The sequence below is a fragment of the Muscardinus avellanarius genome, assembly GCF_963383645.1.
Source record: "Muscardinus avellanarius genome assembly, chromosome: 17".
Lineage (NCBI taxonomy): Eukaryota > Metazoa > Chordata > Mammalia > Rodentia > Gliridae > Muscardinus > Muscardinus avellanarius.
Window position 1 is genome coordinate 5,253,905 of NC_137803.1, and position 21,321 is coordinate 5,275,225.

The following is a 21,321-nucleotide window of genomic DNA, read 5'->3' on the forward strand; positions in this document are numbered from 1 at the left end:
AAACACAAGGGACAGAGAAAAAAAAAAGACTAGAAGAACAACCAGAGACCAGAAATCAAGCCTGCAATGCAGCAACAGAGCCGCACCCGTGCCATCTTCCCTCAAAGCACCAGGATCCAGAGAGGAAAGGTAAACAGGGAGCTGAAGTGAGCAGCTGTGGATCATTCAGGTGTAATTTAGCAGTTCTTTCAGCGCAATGAAAGTCTAAAACTCCCTGTGGCCAAGCTCATCACACCTTCCAGGGACTCAGAACGGAGCTCAAAACCAGAAAAGAAATACGCCAGACTCACAGCCAAGGGCGTGTCAGCAGTGCCATATTGCCAGCAGTGCCAGCCTCAAGGCCAAGGGTGTGGCAGCGGCTCCATATTGGCAGCAGCGACAGAGGTTTCACCACGCCCAGCCACAGCTCCAGAACTGCACGCACAATAACCATGAGTGTAATTGCGGCCACTAAAGGAGAAATCTCTGTACTATACTCCCAGGGACTTGCGTAGCTTTGATAATCTCCTTGGGTCATATATTTTGCAGTCCAACCCAGTGAAGGAGTAGCAGTGGCAGAGATGCCACACCCTAGTCAAAGCTCCCCCTGGGAAAATGCCCTGCCTGGCACCCCCACGGTCTTGTGCAGCCTCGATTAACTTCCTGGGTATGAGACTTTGTGATACAACCCAGTAAAGGAGTAGTGGAAGCTGAGATTACCACAGACTCAAGATACAGAGCACCCTAAGTGAAGTAGTGACCCAGGGAAGGCACTAAATTCTGAAATCATGGGAAAGAGGAACAACAATAGAGTAATGAATGCCCACAACCCTGTTTTATCAGAACCTGATAACACAGAAATTCAGAGATCTCCAGAAGACAAAATCAGGAATATAACTGTAGAAATAATACAGGACTTTTAAAAAGAATTTAGGGAGAGTCTAAAAGAAATAAAGGAAGCAATCATTGAGGAAAAGGCCTCAATTCAAAGTATAAAAAATCGATTAGACCACATGGAGAATAAAATCTCACTCCTAGAAGATGATCACTCAAAAAATAAATGCATAATTTCTAACTTAGAAAAAAAATCAGATACCAGCAATCTGACATTAAAGAAATATGGGCCCATTTTAAGAGAGCTAACCTAAAAATAATTGGAATAGAGGAGGGAAAAGAAGGTGAAACCAAAGGGATCAATAATCTCTTCAAAGAAATTATAGCAGAAAATTTTCCAAACATAGAGCAAGAGGTCGATACACAGGTCCGGAAAACTTATAGAACTCCCTTTAGACAGGATCAAAGAAGAGGATCCCCACGCCACATAATTGTCAAAATGACCAATGTGGAAGCCAAGCAGAGAATCTTAAAGGCAACAAAAACAAAAGGCCAAGTGACATTCAGAGGCAAACCAATTAGAATCACTCCAGACTTCCCAAACCAAGTCATGAGAGCCAGAAGGGCTTGGAGTAACATATTCCAAACTCTGAAAGAAAACAACTTCAGCCAAAAATTTCCTACCCAGAAAAACTATCAAATTAGATAGGGAAATAAGAAGCTTCCATGACAAACAGAAACTGAAGGAATTTATGTCTTCAAAACCAGCACTAGAGAAAATACTCAAAGAGATTAACTACAAAGAAGAAATAGGTAATACACACCAGAACCAGAGAAACAAGATTTTCTATCCAGCAGACAACTAAGCAAAGAAAAATATATTCATGTGTTCATAGGTTAAAATCTTTGGAGACTCATTATTTATTTCAGTCTTTTACCTATTTCTAAATTGTATTTGTAAATTGTATTGTTTGCTTTTATTATTGCTAATTTTTAGGATTTCTATTTGGAATATTAATATATCTTCATATATAGCATTTGGAAATATTTTATCCCATTCTATCAGTAACTTTTAACTCTGTTTACATTGTCTTTGGATGTACAAATTTTTTTTTATTTTTTAGGAAGTTTGTTTATTCTTTTGTTGCCTGGGCCTTTGAAATCATATCCAAGAAATCACTGACAGTTTCAATGTTCTGAAGTATTATGACCCAGGTTTTCTTCTAAAAGTTTATAGTCTTAAGATTTACATTTAGGTCTTTTATCTATTTTGAGTTAATATTTGTATATGATGTTAGGTAAGCATCCAATTTAATTCTTTTTCATGTAATTATGATTTTTCAACAATATTTAGTGAAAATAATATTATTTCCTTCACCAAATCTTTTTGGAAACTTTGTCAAAAATAACTTGACATTATATAGAAGAATTTATTTCTAGGCTTTTTATTTTACTCCACTGGTTTATATATCTGCCTTTATAGCAGTACTACACTGTTTCAATTATTGTAGTTCTATAAAGTTTGAAATCAGAAAATGGACATCTTCTAGCTTTGTTCTTTTTTGAGATTGTTTTGGGTATTTAGAGTTCATATTTCATGTTAGGATAGATTTTTTCTGAAAAAAAGTATATGATAGTTTTACCTTAAAAAAATATCCTCTGGTAAGAAAGAAAGCAAAAAGAAATACTGAAATGTTATCTCTAAGTGATCAAAAGTTTGATATCAGACAAATGAATCTTTTATGTGAGATTATCATTGTTAATTTTGGATAAATTGCTATAATATTAGATGTCAACCACTAAGCCAAGCATGGGAAGGAGGGATGGGGAGGGAATGGGGTGGGGATTGGGTAAGGGCTAACTGGGCGATGTGTGCATGTATGTCCTTGTACTTAACCATTTTTCAGCTAATCTCTTTTCAGAACACTCCTTTATACTTTGTGTGCATATTTTAATAACACCCTTTATCTGCTTAACAGAAAATATCAATTCTGCAGAAACCATTAGGGTGGATTGCAGAAATTCAAGTATAGTTCCATACTAAAAATAAATTTTTAATAATATATCATAGTATTAAATTTCCCATTATACCAGGTTTGGACAGTACTTAGCCCATCACCAACCCAATAAATTACTAAGTATGATGCTTTCTAAAATGGCCACCACATATTTTCTACTCATTCTTTTTTAAAAAACTCTTTCATGTTTTTTACTCTTACTAAAGAACTTAAAATTGAAATTAACAAAGGAAGAAGAAACTCTTCCTTGGGAGGGGCTGGTGCAGGGAGCCAGGAGGAATCACTTGGCTCCAATTAGACATACTTTGTCTAATTAATCTTAATTTTGACTTTCAGGATTTGGGTGTTTTTTTTTTTTTAACAAGAATGTCTCCAACAATGTTAAACTATCGTAAGTTGCTTTGTGTCAAATATTACCCTGAGCATTTTGAAAGACAAACCAAGTGAAGCAAAGAACCCTACACCCTAAAACACACTTAAAATATAGTCTTAAAAATTAGAAAATTTATTATGAATGACTAAAGTTTTTAGATAAATCTCTCCTGGGCGTGGACTGTAGCTCAGTGTTAGAATAGTTTCACAGAGTGTATGAGTACCTGGTTTCAGTCTCCAGCATGGAAAAAAATAATTAGCCTTCTCTTACTGATTGGTTCATTAACTACCATAAATCATGTGTTCTGTATGTAATATATATATTCTTTCAAGAATGTATATCTGTAAAGGGACTGGCAACTATTATTTAAAGGTTAAACACTAAAATTATATTTTATGAGATGTATGACCATTACAAAAGTAAAGAATCAAAGTGAGCTTTGAAGCATCCTCTGCATATTACAATTTGCAATGCAAAAAAGTACTATAGAGGTTGATTTATTTTTATTTTTATTTTTTGCAGTACGGGGGATTGAACTCAGGGGCATTCTACCTCTGAGCTACCCCCCAGCTCTAGTTTTTATTCTTTATTGTGAAACATGGTCTCACTAAGTTGCAGAGGCCTCACTAAGTAGCTGAGGCTGGCCAGGAATCTGTGACTCTGCTGTCTCAGCCTCCCAAGTACTGAGATTACAAGCATGACCACCACACTAGGCTAGAGATCATTTTTTTTTTTTAATATGCTATCTTCACGCTGGGCGTGGTGGCGCACACTTGTAATCCCCGTGTTTGGGAGGCAGAGACAGGAGGATTGTGCAGGTTTGAAGCCAGCTGTGCTCACTTAAGAGACCCTGTTTCCAAATAAAAATGTTTAAAATAGGTCTGGGAGTGAAGCCGGGAGGTAGAAGGGTTTCCAGGAACCCCAGTATCACACACACACACAAAAGTGCTATTCTTTTAATATAAAATAAATGTATTTTTCTTAAGATTAAAATCGTAGGTAGCATTTTGCTATTTGCAGCTCTCCCATATTATTATCTACTTACATTTCATATCTCCTTGAAGTAACAGTTCTACCTCCTCGTACCTAAATTTGCCTTGTAATCTGGAGATCACTGTTATTGTATATTATCACATTAATGTGTACATTAAATCCAGAGTAGGCTAATTATATCTCTGCCCATATATTATTTTCTTAGCTTGGTTTGGATTAATTTTTTCCTGGTTCTGAATTCATGACTTCATTTATTTTGTATATGCTGGTGATGTCACAGGATATGATTTACTAGATATTTTTCTTATTAGTCCATGGCACATAGCTTTTGGAACTCTTTTAGTATTTCAGTTGTATTTTTGTCCACTAAAACTAAATTTAGGTAACACCAGGTGTAGTGGTGCACGCTTGTAATCCCCGCGCTTGGGAGGCTGACACAGGAGGATCACACAGGTTCGAAGCCAGCTTCAGCTACTTAGGCTCTCAGCAGCTTAGTGATACCCTGTTTCCAAATAAAATATATAAGATAGGTCTGGGAGTATAGTCCAGAGGTAGAAAACCTCTGCATTCCACCCCCAGTACCACCAAAAAAATTAAAAAAAAATTTAAATTAAAAAAACCTAAATTTATGTATATAAAATTTCAGCAAAAAGCATAATTGAAGCTAGTGGTAGGCACATGAATGCACCAACTTAAAATGAACAAACGGAAATGCCTGTTTCAGCACATCAAAAGTCATCACATGGTATAGGTGAGGGAATAGCTCCCTTGCCTCTCAAGGAATTCCAGCTCCTTGGTAACACAACAAATATTACCATCATACGGCACATTGGTTATTTCCACTTGATAACACGTAATGATTCTGCTCTTTGTGCTTTCAGGTTTTCGGGATGAGTGATCTACTCCGAAGCATAAGACACAACTTTCTTGTCTTGTTCTTTTTGCTTTTAGCTCCATGTGAAGGCAATACCTTCTTCTGCCATAGTAACATGTGTATTAACAATACCTTGGTCTGCAATGGACTCCAGAACTGTGTGTATCCTTGGGATGAAAATCATTGTAAAGGTAATTAAATAGTCCTTGGAATTTGCAAAATACCCTTCCTGTGGAGGGAGAAATCAATCTGCATGCATCAGACTTAACAACAGCATCCACTGCCATTTTGGACTATTTGGCTTTACTCGTGTTTTATTCAGAGACTTCCCCATTCACTCACACACGTGGACTATTTATTCTTAACACTGGACTGCTTCTCGAAGGCATCTCATTAGTGCCCACAGAGCCATGGGAAGGAAATTGGAGCTTACGGTGAGGAGCAGTGCTTCACTGTCGTAACCAGGCCACATTAGCCCCGGCGACACCTCTCACTTATTTCTGTGTGTCCTGATCGCCCTTTGAGCGCATCCTTTAGACATGTGTTGTAGGAATGTGTGTTTCCTAGTGCTTCAACCATTTAGGTCTACTTCGATTTTTCTGACAACATTTCTTCTTTTCCAGGGAGAATGGTTTCCAATGCCCCTTTCTCCTTCTCTATAAACAAGCCTGTAAACAGAGGCTTGTTTGTCTAGACAGGCTTTCTTCATTGTGCTGTGCTGCCGTTTAGTTAAGCTGAGCGTGCCACATAACCTCTTATTCAGATGCAATGCCAAATAACTTATAAAACAAGATAAACAGATGGATAGTGCTTTCATGCTTAAAAAAAAAAAAAAACAGGGATACTTATACACATACCTTCTGGAGTAAGAGCCCAGAGTAGCCACTGTTTCGTGGAATCAATAAGAATGCAGGGTCAGCATCCACTGAGTTGATGGTCATGAATGAGCGGCCATCACTTCTGTGTCCATAGAACCACTTGGGAATATGTAGGGGTTAAATGCCCTCTGAGTTCCCCAAAGATGGCACTGCCAAAGAGAAGCAGTCACCAGCAGCCTTGTGTGCCCAGTGTAGACTTTTTGCTACATGTGTAAGGAGCAGCCAAGGAAACCTGGATGCGCATTTTGAAAAGCCACATAATTGGCCCCAAAAGGCAATGCAAGTCTACTGATTCAGAACTCATTCTCTTGTGATGGGAAAACATACTTCCTACCGTTACAATCATTTCTAATTTCAGGGGAATAGTCTTGTGGATTCGCCTATGGTGCAGCCTAAAGGAAGGTCCCAAGTGCCTTTAAAGAAAGTGCATTTGCTGATTTGGGGTGAACCTTTCCACGATACCTGCTCTGTCTTGTAGCTTTACATAAGACATCTCCAGTCTTCTTCTTTTCGTCTCATTTTTTTCATCTTTTATCTGTTACTGAAAGAGGATATTATGGTTGGAGCATCGGCTTTTCTTTTCGGTTCTCTAAAACTTTTGTTTCATGTACTTGTAAGCTTAGACTTTGGGTCCTATGAGCTTATAATAGCTATTTCTCCCCAATAGACTGGCCATACTATCACTGTACAATGACTGAACAGGTAGTGACATTTTCTGTCTTAGAGTATAGATTGTCTGACGCTGGCGCAGCCGTCTCAGCTTTCTTACAATTGTAATTCTATCTTCTTACTCTTGGTGTGTCTGTATCTTTGAATAGAAAGTATTTTTTTCTATAGATGATGCTTTTATGGGTTGTTTAATCTACTCACACTCGATTCTGTGAATACAGTTGAACTTATATCCACCATTATAGTTTTCTTATAAATGTCTCGTGTGATCTTGTTTTCTTTCTTAATTGTTCTCGTCTGCATTAAGAGAATATATCCTCCTGTGATGTTTTAATTTTTAGTGGTTTTCCAGTGTAGCCAATGTATTTCAATGTATTGATTTACTTTTCCAGTGGCTACTTTGAAATTCATGCTAAGCAGCTTAGCTTCCCAGGGTATATATCACATTTATACTGACATTTCTAGTTTGATATTAAAAATGATTACCATATAGTTCTATCCCCTCTTCTCTGTCCCATTATTTTACCAGATTATATCTAAGTGTGACAAACTTAACAATGAATTTTTTTTTTTTTTTTGGTGGTACTGTGGTTCCTGGAAGCCCTTCTATCTCCGGGCTACACTCCCAGACCTATTTTTACATTTTTATTTGGAAACAGGGTCTCCTAAGCCAGCGTGCGTGGCTAGCTTCGAACCTACGCGATCCTCCTGTCTCCGCCTCCCAAGCGCGGGGATTACAAGCGTGCACCACCACGCCCGGCAAACAATGAATTTTAACAATTATTAATTTATATAATTTTCTATCTTTTGGGTTTGGGAGAAGAAAAGACAGCAGGTATATATTAGAGTCATTTGCTATAGAAGTTCCCTTATCTAGGATTTCCAATTCTCCTGATTAGTTCTGTGAATTTGCACCATCCTCTGGTGGAATTCCATCGCTCCAATAGTAGTCTAGCTCCTGCTAACCTCATTTGAACTATTTTATTTCTGTAAGTATAGGCTCAACAATTCAACTATACACATATAACCCTGTCTTTTTAAAAACCTTAATGTAGCCGGGCGTGGTGGCTCACGCTTGTAATCCCTGCTCTTGGGAGGTGGAGACAGGATCAACGCAGGTTTGAAACCCACCTCGCTGGCTTAAGAGACCCTGTTAAAAAAAAAAAAAAAAAAAATATATATATATATATATATATATATATATATATATATATATATATATATGTCTGGGAGTGTAGCCCAGAGGATTTCCAGAAACCCCAGTGCCACCAAAATATAAAAAATAAAAAAATAAAACCCTGAATGTAGAATGCAGGTGCAACATGCAACTGCACTGTCTTTCACAATTATTTACACACTGTCTTTCTTTGACATACTTATTTTTGTTTCAGTTATTGCCTATTTATCTTTACCTATGGATTTCTTATTGTCTCAGGTCACTTGTTTTCAGTTAAAAATGCCCCTCAAGATTTCTTTTAGGGAAGCTTTTTTAGTACTGCTGCTTTTTGTTTTTGCTTTTATTTTTATTTTTGTCTGCCACCATCTTTATTTTCTTTTTTAAAGTAGTTCTGTTAATTATTGTGGTTTTGGGTGCAAAGGTTTTAGTTAGGCTATTGTGTATTTTGTTTCTTTGTTTTTATTTGTTCATTTTATTTTTGCTTCCATTTTTTCTTTGATGATAAATTCTATGATAATCTGAGGAGTGTCCCTCTCTGTGATACACGCTGTGTTTTCCTTGCTAATTTCTATATCTTCTCTCTGTGCTTTTGCATTTAACCTACTTGCAACTTGTTGAATGTGGATATGAGTTCTCTCATCAACTTTGGGAAGTTTTCCATCTTTATATTTTTATTTTTTTCTGCTTTTCAATGCTCTTTTGCTATACTCCTAACACATCGGCTTCATTATTTGCTACATTTCTGAGGCTCTGTTAATTTTCCCACAATATTTCTCCCACTGCTCTTTAGATATAATTATCTTCAGGCCTCTGTCTTCGAGGTTGAAGGAATCCTGTGTTCCTTTTTACAATCTCCTGAATAGAGATGATGGTTGAGGGTGGAGGGAACGGGCCATGGCACCTGTTTCATGGATGTTCACTGTGGCTGAAGAAACCTAGCATACTGGTTTAAATAAAGGCATCTCCATTTGTTATACTTCATTTTCATAGTTGTATTAAACCAGAATTTATATGGCTATCTTTCCACAATACTTTCCATCAGTGGTGAAATCTTAATCTAGGAGAATCCATGCCCCATATTAAAATGTGTCATGAATGTGTAGCAATTTACATCTTGGTATCAGAATGTCATGATTACTTTGACTTTATTTATCCATAGTAAGCATAATTGCAGAATAATACAAATATATTCACGTGCCTCATATTAGAGTTTAGATATTTTCTTAGAATTAAGTAAAGAAGAAAATTTGTTGTTCAGAAAACTTCCAGCTCTCAAATGTCAAGCTACAGATCTCACACACATTTCTTCAACATATGCACACAAACATATATATACACACACAAATATATGCATATGTATTTATACACACACTTGCATATATGAACATACACAGATATGCACTTCCATAGATACATTTAAAGCAGGGATGCCGGGAAATGGGAGGGCTATTTTCATGGCTGGACGGTAGGGCCTTTGTAAAAAAAAGTAAGACCATCTTCTTTTTTAATATCTTCTCACGTTGCCAGGCATGGTGGCACACACTTGTGATCCCAGTATTTGGGAGACTGAGCCAGGTGAATTGCAGATTTGCAGAAAGCCTCAGCTATTTAGTGAGGCCTTTTGGGGCTTAATGAGACCCTGTTTTAAAATAAAAAATAAAAAAAGTATTTCTGGGGGTGTAGCTATGAGGTAGAATACTCCTGGGCTCAATCCCCAGTACCTCAAAACAAAAATTATGTCGCCTTAAGCCTGGGGGAGTTCTATGCCAGGCCAGTTTTATTTTAAGCTCTTCAGTGTACATTCTGACCACGATCTATTAACATGAGGTGGATTGTTTCTCGTTTTGTCTGTCTGTCGTCTCCACTCTCTCTCTGCCTGCAGAAAAGAGGAAAACCAGCCTGCTGGACCAGCTGACCAACACCAGCGGGACTGTGATTGGAGTGACTTCCTGCATTGTGATCATCCTCATTATCGTTTCTGTCATTGTACAGATCAAACAGCCTCGTAAAAAGTACGTCCAAAGGAAAGCAGACTTTGACCAGACGGTCTTCCAGGAGGTGTTCGAGCCTCCTCACTATGAGCTGTGCACTCTTAGAGGGACAGGAGCTACTGCTGACTTTGGCGATGTAGCAGAGGACTTTGAAAACTACCATAAACTGCGGAGGTCATCTTCCAAATGCATTCATGACCATCACTGTGGATCCCAGCTGTCCAGCACTAAAGGCAGCCGCAGCAACCTCAGCACAAGAGACGCGTCCATCTTGACAGAGATGCCCGCACAGCCCGCCAAGCCCCTCATCCCCCCCGTGAACAGAAGAAACATCCTCGTCATGAAACACAATTATTCACAGGATGCTGTAGACACCTGCGACATCGATGAAATCGAGGAGGTGCCCACCACAAGCCACAGGCTGTCCCGACACGACAAAGCCGTCCAGCGGTCAGTATCAGTAGATGTTTTGATGGCCTGTATAACCTGAGGACTGAAACACTTCCAGAGTGCTGTGTTCTGTTTTGTCTTTCTATTTCAGTTTCCCTTTAAGTGGTGGTTTGAGCCGTAGTGTCTCAATGTTTTTCCTGTTTTTTCCCCCAGTGCCGTTTGCGCTCTTCTCCAATCCCATACGTATGTGTGAACTCACATGCACACGCAGAGCAAAGATACTTCATTCATTTCTATAAAGATACAGATCTTTATTTTTACAAATATTGGGCATTTAATTAACGATAGTTTTGATACTTTTATTGGTGCACTATGATTATACATCATAAGCTGGGCGTGGTGGCGCACACTTGTAATCCCAGCATTCGGGAGACTGAGACCGGAGGATCAGGGTTCCCGGACAGCCTCAGATACTTAGTGAGGTCCTCTGCAACTCAGTGAGACCCGGTTTCAAAATAAAGAATAAAAAAAATTAGTGCAGGGGGTATAGCTCAGAGGTCAAATGCCCCTGGGTTCCATCCCAAGACCCGCAAAAAATAAAATAAAATAAAATAAAAAATAAATAATTATTATACATCATATTGAAGATAAAAGGGAAACATATACGTTGCTGCTCTCCATTTCCACATGTTCACGGATGCTGTTTCTATAAATATTTACATATTTTAAGATACAAATTTCTATTTGAATACAATTGCCTTATCAAGATGCCTGACCCATCATCTTGAATAATTTGAATGCCAAAATAACATGTTTTGCAATATGATGTATTTAATTTGGGTATAGAAATAAAAATACTTTTCTTCCACCTATCCAAAATAATTATGTTGCAAATTGCTCATGATGACATAATAAACTAAGTCACTGAGCACTCATGCTTAAATGTAGCGAACATTAGTAAATTATTCATTTTTATACACATATACAGTATTACTTATATCATTATTAGCTTAAAATCATTGAAAGTTTTGAGGACAGGGAATGTAAAATTAGACAGAAATATTTTAGGTTCCAACATCCAGATTATTTATGACGTGACTTGCATGTTTTCTAGCATGAGCTTACCTTAGGACTTAAATACTTTCTACACTCATTACACACCCTTGAATTCTAAAATAACGTAGTTTTGCATGCTGGTGGAAAACAACTGTTACCATGGTTTTATGAGTCCTAGAAATGCTTTAAAGTAAATATCTGTATTGCATATCATTATTTTTTGTGCAAATATTGCTTTGTTGAATGAAATAGCCATAACATTCCAGGTTCTGCCTCATTGGGTCTCTAAGCAAACATGAATCTGAATACAACACAACTAGGGTGTAAAGAGAAAGCTGAAGGTAAGCACATGCCCTTGGTTCTTTCTTTTACTTTGTTGTACCCTGTTCTGTTTTGTACTGTTGCAACTGTCTTGTAGTATCTTAGGGAATACCATATTTTTTCATGTTTTCTTAAGATACCTGTTTCAAGGCATTTCCTAATTAGAAATAGAATGAATCCACTGCTAAAGGAGGGATGACTCTTAATATATTTGACTTCAAAATAAACCTTAATATTCTTACACCAAACATTGTGCTAAAATATTATTTAAAAGGAGGTCAAATTACTAAGATATATTTTACTTGTTTTGAGTTAAAAATACTTAAGGTTATACATTCTGAGAACCTAAAATTCTTAAATAAATGTATAATATTTGTTCATATTAAAAACTGAAGTAAGCTAAGCATGGAGGGGCACACTTGTAATCCCAGTACTTGAGAGGCTGAGACAGAAAGATCCAGGTTCACAGTGAGCCTCGGCTACTTAGTGAGGTCCTCCATAACTTAGCGAGACCCTGTTTCAAAATAAAGAATAAAAAATCAGTCTGGAGGTATAGCTTGGAGGAAGAATGCCCCTGGGTTCAATCCCAGCACACACACACACACACACACACACACACACACACACACGTACACACACACACACACACACACACACACACACACACACACCAAAAAACCCTGAGGTGAACACATTAAGCTAGTAATTACTGATATTATTTGGCAACATTCTATTCATTAGTGACACTCATGCAATCATGCACTGTTAGTTTTGCATGAATAGTGAGTTTATTTCATCAAAATTAAGCATAGCATGTCATGTCAAAGTTTATAAGATAAAATTTGTATACTGGATAATGTAAAAAGTTCCACTACTACAAGGTGCTGATGTGTGCATCTGTTTTGGCAGCAGTTATGACACTGGCTTTACTTTAGCAATGGATAGTCTATATCGAGATCAGCTTAATTTGTCTCCAGTTAATTTGCTTGACAGCTAATCTCTTCAGAACTTCTCAAGTCTATCACTTATTCTTGATTTAGGGGAATGCATTCCCATGCTTTCTATTGCCTTGATAATTTGGTGTATTTGTATGCATTTATTTTTTTTCAACTGGGAGAAAATGTTTTAACTCTTTTCTATTTTCAGAGAAGAAATATTTATACAAACATGGGGACTGTGAAAAGAAAATTCTATAGTGAATTGTGAAAAGTGGACATATTTCTAAATTCATTCCACTGCCTTTATCCAAACTTAAGAATTACAGACACTTGTTATTCCTCCGGCAAGACCATCCCCGCTGCACAATGACATGTTCATTTCGTAATTTGTTTGCTGGCCACCAAGTGCTCCTTAGTTTTAAATACACTTTGAGATTTACTGGAAACTTGAAGAAGAAATTAGTTCCTGATTAAGACTATCCCAACTTTAATTTTATTGTCATTTTCACTTTCGTTTTGTGTTGTTTATGTCTTTGTTAGATGATTGTACATTGTGTGGTATGTGGGGGAAAAGACACAAATTTGGTTGAACCTTGTGTTACATGTACATTGTTTTCATTATATAGACTGCTTGAGAATAGTGCGTTCCTGAGTGATTTTGAACATGCTACAGTGAAAAGTGGAAATGTGGACCCTGGAAACACCAGCTAGAGGTTTTATGGACTACATACACCCATCTTTTTATTATGATTAAATGCAGTACAAAAAATAATGAGTAAAATCCCTAGATTGAACTATGAGAAAACAACAATCTCTCTCCCTGTCTCTCTCTTTCTCTCCCTCTCCCTCTCTCCCTCCCTGTCTCCCTTTCTCTCTCTCTTTCTCTCCCTCTCTCCCTTCCTTCCTCCCTCTCTCTCTCTCTCTCTCTCTCTCTCTCTCTCTCTCTCTCTCTCTCTCTCTCTCTCCCCTCTCTCCCCTCTCTCCCCCCTCTCTTTCTCTCTCTCTCTGTTGTTGTTGTTTCTTATATAACCCTGGTATCCTTTCTGCTTTGAATCAGAGAAACATACTGACTTTCAGAAATAGCTTTTGAGATCAGGAATTTTACCATTCTTACCCTACAATAAACATGTTTTGATTAAGCACTTAGCAATATGACTGAATTGACAGTTTGAGAAAATACCCTGCATGTCAGTACTGGATATTTGAGTTGGGGAAATATCCTCTTTATTAGACACATTGTAAAAAGCATGCATTCTCAACTATTGCTGCTATTCTCCCATTTATTTGTGTCATTTGCTTGCTACTTGTAACTTTTTATATAAAGATATATAAAATGTATAATAATTTCCTAACTTGAGTAAAGAGAAATGTTTTCTTCTATTAGAGTGATAAAAGCTGACATCAGTACACACTTATTGATATCAACTCGCCGCACCTTTTAGAGTATAGGATGCTCTTTAATATTGAGATTTACTTCCCAAAATATTTGATTTCTAAAGTTGTATGGAATACGTTCTCCTTTTAGAATGGGAAAATGTTTTTTTTAAAATCATAGGCCCTTTTATGGCCCAAATTATACCATTTTAAGTTCCTCTGATACTCAGGCACAAATCGCAAACCTTAAGCTTGGTGATGTGTTTCATACATAAAAAGGAAAATTCTATAGCACCCTCAAACATGTACACCTTTATAAAGTGTGACTGAGTTAACACTTTTTAAAATACTGGATGTTTATTCCTTGCAAATGAATTTAAAGAGCCAGTTTTATCATAATTCTGACGACCAATGTTTCCAAAGCTACTGGATTCTCCAGGTTACAATAGCGAACTGAATTGGTCTACACAGTCCTTGTCCTCAGGCAGGTTCAGGAAACCACATGGAGAAGTTCTTTTCAGATGTCTCTTGGCAGGAAGTCAGTTTCATATGTTAGAAATATAAAAGTAAATGGAAAACAAAACAAATTTGTAATAGGTCAATTAAATAATTGTAGCAATTATGAGTACTCCATGGTGAAAGAACATCAACTTAGAGCAACAATCACTTCCTTGAATTTGATAAACTGATGAATAGAACAAAATGTATTGAACATGATAAATAAATATTTTTCATTATTATTTTACATATTTTATACAAAATACTTGTGATAAACTACCCTTTTTTACTTGGCTTGGCCGATTTGTTAGCATGCTTGCTATTTTGTTCTTTACTTTGACGTTGATGCACCAAAGATCATCTTTTTTTAGATAAATTAGCCATATTTTCTATTGTTTACGTAGAACTTATTTTTCTCTGAATAAGTAATCTCAGAAAATATGTTATACATGTCAAGATCTTTTACTTATAACAATGAGGAAAGGAAACTAAATTAGGTGAACAATTTGCCATTCATTCGTTCTGCAACTATTTAGAAAATAGCCACTCCCTCGAGTTCTAAGTATGCAGAATACTACTGATCCACTTCAAAGATACTGGAAACCAGGTTTGGTGATGCACACCTGTTATCCTAGTACAAGGAAGGCTGAAACAAAAAAAAGGATAATGGGTTTGGCCAGTCTCAGGAACTTAGCAAGATCTGCAGTAACTTAATAAGACCCTGTTTCAAAATTAAAAGAAAAAAATAGGGCTGAGGTCTCTCTCAGAGGTAGAATGGCCCCTGTGTTATATTTCCAGTACCAAAAATGACAATTGTACCAGAAATCCACGAATGCATACTTCATTATTTGAAACATCAAACTCAACTAAATATAATATTTGAGATGGATAGCTTTAAACCATATTTCTATAGGAAAAATAAAATGAAGAATAGGTCTTCTAAATGATAGTAGTAAAACTTATCAACATATAGCCACCAACTCATAAGAAAGCAAGAATTTGAGAATGCTGGGGCTGAGACCTTAGGCACTGCCTTGACCCTGCAAAGATTCCTGGTGCTGAGCCTTGGATGTACAGGGGTCTAGTAAAGTTTGGGAGTGTTCTTTGAGCTTCCTGTGTCCTTTAGGAAGTCAGATTTTCTTCAAATCTTTCAACAAAATCAAGAGTGAGTTTTCATTGGCCTCAGAATACCTTAATAAATGGAAAAATACAATCCTGGTTCCTGTGATGTTTATTCAAACAGTGGCAAGTAATCTGTGGATGTTTTGGTGATGAAATAAACAAGAGCACCTTACCATGAGCTCTTCGAACTGCATCCATGAACATAAATGGCATCAGATTTCAACTCTAAAGGAAAGTTAAATAAAATAAAATCTGTACAACTCTAAGTCAAAAATGACTAGGATTTGAAAAGTGAGTTTTGGCTTGTCTACACTTAAACATTAGTTTCTCTGCACACTTTTTAAATTTAACCTGTTTCTATCAAAATATGGGACATAGAAATTGTTACACAGATACAAAAATTAAGTAATTATGATATGAGTTACTTACTAATCTCTTAATTTTTTAAAGAACTTTATTAAAAAGAAATACAGAAGACAGTTACAGCCTCATGTTACCCAAGGGTAACTTGAGGGTGTGCCTCAAACAAAATCACTCTACTAACCTCTTATTTAATATGTCCTCCATCTCTTTTAAAGACTGAACAGCAGAGCTAATGAAAAATATTAAAATGCCAGAGATTTTTTTTAAATCAGTAAACCAGTCAAAAGCTCTTTGTTAATTTAAAATTACTCTCATTCTTTTTACTAATGAATTTGTTTCAATTGTGCTACAAACTTACTTAAATTAATTATACCATGCAAATAAATAAAATGGTATAGTCAGAGCAGCAGATACAAGGGTGATGTCAACCGAGGGTCACGGCACATTGTTTTTCTTGGAGCCTCAGGTCCTGAGCTTCTTGTATTCTATTAAAAAATCTTAAACATTCTCTTAACATGGCCTTAATTCCTCAGAAGTAAAAATAATAATAATAATAATAATAATAATAATAATAATAATAATAAGCCCTGACCTGCTTCAGACTTCTGTCACTTGTGTGGGTGGGTTCCAGAAGATTCTTATTCCTTAATTCACTTCTTTATATCTACAGCAATTGACACATCATTGGTCTGCAGCTTCTCCCCTCTCTCCACTTGCTACGGCATGCTATTATACAGTAGTTTGTTCTTTGAAAAACAAAATAGCTGGGGGGTACTTCTCTTAACAGATACACACAATTTACAATGCCCAGAAAATAATAATGTATACATTATTCAAAATAAAGCATTTCTTTCAGATCATATTACCAGGTTCATACTCTTTATTTACCTGCCCATGAGTTTCACTTGATGTAAAATTAGCCCCAACTTTCGGTTAAGCCTTTACAATCCACACTCGTCTTACACTCTTCTTAAGAACTTTGGGGATGAAAACAAAGTAGGCAGTCAAGCAGGTAACATTATTATGGAGACTGATGGACAAAGGAGTGCTTAGAGGAGCTAAGAAGGAGAATTCAATCACCAGTTGTTTTCCACTCATCTTGAAAAATTGATTATACACCCCTGGGTTCTTAGCCATTGGGATCTCCTATGGAGATAGAGCATTTAACTGTCAAAGAATGGAGCACTGATGATGTGATGATGTTTTATATTCCAGTTAGTAGAAAAGCTGGAAATGTTCTTGCAAACCTGCAATCCCAGTATTTAGGAGGCTGAGCCAGGAGGATTATAGGTTCAAGGTTAGCCTCAGAAACTTAGCAAAAACCTCAGCAACCTAATAAGGCCCTCCCTGTTTCAAAATTTTAAAAAATTAATAAAATACGGATGGGGGTATATCTCAGAGGTAGAATTCTGCTGGTTTAAATATCCAAAAAATAAGCTAGTGACAGAAAGCTAAGAAAAAATATCTTTTTAGGAGGATCAAAATAGCTTTGTGTAGCGTCAACCCTCTAAACAGGTCTTGAAAATAAAAACATTGTTAAATAGCAATTCGGGGAGAAATTTCTCCTAAAGAACTGAGAGCAGCTGTAGTCTTCAAAGATCATTTATTGGAGTTGGCTGGAACAAAGGAGAATGCACGTGAGTAATGATAAATTCAGTTATTAGAATATATAGAAGATTACAGCATTCTTTCAGACTACCTTGGCTTTGTTTCCAAAAGGGTTTACCTTTTACGCAAATGATAATATCTTACTATCTCTTGAAAATTTGTGGTTTAAGAAACCTCTCAGAAGAGTATGTATGCTAAATTGATTTAAAAGTAGTGTAAAATATAGCACATGAAAACAATAGAGAATACAATAGAAAAAAGTATCTGCTGAATTAGAGGTGCAGGTGTTCAACTTGCCGTTCTATTTATTTTCTTCTATATTTATTGCTTCATGGTTCTGGATGAACTACTTGCAAATAAATCGCCACATGGCAAATACCTTTCTTAGTATTTACATGTATTTTTTCCTTGGTCATGTTGCAATTTTGTGAATAATCATAGAAATTATGTTATTTGTTACTGCTGTTGTCATCCATTATACAGATGAGGAAATTGAAGAGAGATTAGGTAACTTCCTACGATCGTGCAGTAAGTAATGAATCTGGCTTTGAGGCCACAAGTCAGCCAGGTTTTTTCCACGAATGCGCAGCCTTATCGCATTCCTGCGTGGCCTCGCATGTCTCACTGAGAGCAGTTGATTCTCTTCCATAATAACCCCAAAGTTTTGTGTTTCCTCAAAACTTTCCTCTGTAAAATATGTATCATAAAATATGTATCATAAGACCTTCTTTCCATTTCATAGACTGAGAAAATCCAATGACATGCGCTGAAAGGTATTTTTATACCCTATAGGGCACTGTAACAATAAATCACTTTTCTTCAACCGTGTGTAAACTTTATTTTATAATCAACATGGAGCTAGCGTGTCATCTATCAAGAGTGCCGATGGAGAACTACTTCCGGTCTCTTGTTGGCGTGAAATGCGAGACTTCCCGAGCCCATGGATCCTGACTTCACCCAAATGCTGTTTCCTGCAGTGCTTAATTCATTTTATCTATTTACTTAAGTGCTGTTTATTACCAGTGAATGGCAGTGAATATCAAAGCTAGCAAATCACCCTAAGTGCTCAGTTATCAGGTGCACACAGAGAGCAACACTGGAAAGGAAATCTTGTAGTTCAACCCAGAAAAATGCCTAGCATAAACTCACATAGCTGTCTACTAGCAGATAAGCAAGGAGACTTTCTTCTAGATAAGCATAATCTCAGAACCATGATTTTGATATGAAAATGTGGTATCCTACAGTGAAAACAGCTTTTCAATGGGTCAAATTCAAAATTGAGGTGCAATTCATGCTACTTAAATGTTCTTTAAAAAGTTGTTTGAAAGCTAGGTATTGTGGCACGTGCCTGTATTTCTAGTACCTGGGAGACTGAGACAGGAGTATCACAGTTTCAAAGCCAGCCTCACCAACCTAGTGAGGTTCTCAGAAACTTAGAGATACTCTGTTACCAAATAAAAATAAAATAGGGCAATAGGGCTGCAGCGTAGCTTAGAGGTTTAAGGCCCCTGGACTTGATCCACAGCACCAGAGAGAGAGAGAGAGAGAGAGAGAGAGAGAGAGAGAGAGAGAGAGAGAGGGAGGGAGGGAGGGAGGGAGGGAGGAAGGGAAAGGGAAAGGGAAAGGGAAAGGGAAAGGGAAAGGGAAAGGGAAAGGGAAAGGGAAAGGGAAAGGGAAAGGGAAAGGGAAAGGGAAAGGGAAAGGGAAAGGGAATGAGAATGAATGGGAGAATTGTTTGAAGCCTTTGGTATTTTGCCTTTGTAAAATAGAGAGGGCTATACTAGCGAAAACATTTCCATGAGTGCAAGAGACACTGTGCATAAATAGTGGGACTTCAGTGGGGCTACAGCACTTACCTTTGTGTTTTACCAGTTTATTCTCCACAATGGGATAATGTTTCTTGATATAGCATACATTAAAAGATTCCTGGAATAATTATCCCTGATAAAAATGTTGAGGTCTGCCTTTCTGATCCCAGCAAATTTGGAAATTTCAGGGAAAGACCTCCCCTTTATTTTGTTATTATAATTATTTTAATTTTTATTAGTGCATTTTAATCTTACAATGCAATAAAAGAATGTAGCACACATCACTCATTCAGCCCTTCCCAATTCCCACCCCATTCCCTCCCCTCTCCCTCCCTCTCATGTTTGGCTTACTGATTGACTTTGATATGTTTATGAATTTACATCATGCACATTAGGAAATTTCCCTTGTCTTTCAAAGAAAGGAAACAGTTAACAACAGTTTCTGACTGAGGTGTTGTTAAGACAAGACCAGACAGGAAGGATAGAAATAATTGGTTAGGTAGGAAGAAAGAAGGGCCAGAGATGGCCTGTTATTACTTGGAGCAGCACCGTGCAGTGTAAATAAGGACAATATTGGAAGATGCGATTAATGATGGATGACCTAAAAATGATCTCTAGAATATAAATATTTAAAGACAGGCAGCAGGACTGAAAAATTTGGGTATGTTGCAAAATAACTGTGAAGTGCATTTTATGTAGTTCATAGCCAATATGTCTCTGTTAAGTAAACAAACCAGTGCTAAATTACATACAAATATTTAAGTTTCTCTGCAGAAGATCTATCCTGTTACCTGGCTTCCAATCATCATCGAGCGATACTGCAGTGCATGTGCATTTACACTTTTCCAATCTTGTTTAGTTTTTCATATCTAGTCATCAAGTGTACATCAGTAATTTTGTGGGATGAAAGAGAGAATTCCATGATGAAGAGGAAATTTGAATATATTTATTATTCAAGGTCTAGTCCAGAAGCTTCAAAGATAAAGTAATAATAACAAAATGGAAACACTTGTTACCCCTATTTGATCAGCACGCATTGTATATCTGAATCAAAATATCACACTGTATCCCATAAATGTACACAATTATTTTTGTTAGTCAACTTTTTAAAAAATTAGAGATGAAAATGTTAACTATCCTGATTTGATCATTACATGCCATATACATGTATTAAGTTATTGTACCATAGCCCATAAAATTAAATGTACAACTAAAATATTTACTTTAAAAATATTAGTGGTAAACATGTTGGCACATACTTGTAATCCTAGTACTTGGGAGTCAGAGACAGTTGGATTGAACCTTCAAGGCCATCCTCAGCAATTTAGTGAGGTGTCTGCAACTTATTGAGACCTTGCTTCTCAGAGATAGAATACCCCTGGGTTTAATCTTCACTGAAAATAAATAAATATATACAAGAACAATAACTAGTAGTTGAGTTTTCTAAATAAATCATATTCAAAATACAAAATTTGAGAAACTATAATGCACAATACATTTAGAGCAACACTGTATTTAATTATTGAAGCACATACCAATTCAGTGTATTCAGAATCCATGTGGCACTCTGAGTTTTTATATATACTAACTTTATGAATAAAACTATCTTTAAAAGTTGGCTTTTCTAAGTAAATCATTACTAAATAAATCCTTGATGTTCTGATGGATCCTATGAGAACATTTTCCTACCATATATTTGCCTAATTGTCTGAAAGGATAATATATATGTGCCAAAGGATGTCTAGCACTTATTGGTGATATCAAAAGCACCTTATAAAATTTTAATGCATTTGGGAGAGAATCCTTTCTCTTTTTATACTTTATCTACCGCCAAGATTGTTTCTTTCACCTATATCGAGATATTTACTAAATATGTAGAATTTTTGCTTTTTCTTTAATCTCTTTCAACATCCCATCTCAACTTTAGATTCCACCTTGGTTTCAATGACTGGGGCTAGAACTATATACATTGCTCTTTTTGTCCTCTGACTTCTGCTAGGATCAGTAGACCCCAGCCGAGTGCCACAGAGACATGGTGGAATCTTTCAGGATCGTGT

The 21,321-nt window shown here is 36.7% G+C and overlaps 1 protein-coding gene across 3 annotated transcripts in view; it reads left to right on the plus strand.

Annotated features, from left to right (window-relative positions):
* The window catches only part of NETO1 (neuropilin and tolloid like 1), a gene marked incomplete at both ends in the record, with an annotated part of 116,073 nt that extends 104,514 nt beyond the window's left edge, over positions 1 to 11,559 (plus strand). For all 3 annotated transcript variants that reach the window (XM_080714763.1, XM_080714764.1, XM_080714765.1), the window contains 3 exons: positions 5,149 to 5,262; positions 9,678 to 10,236; positions 11,499 to 11,559. In XM_080714763.1, coding sequence (XP_080570889.1) covers positions 5,149 to 5,262; positions 9,678 to 10,236; positions 11,499 to 11,559 — 734 coding nt within the window. The remainder of the gene's footprint in view (positions 1 to 5,148; positions 5,263 to 9,677; positions 10,237 to 11,498) is intronic.
* Between the last annotated feature and the right edge of the window lie 9,762 nt (positions 11,560 to 21,321).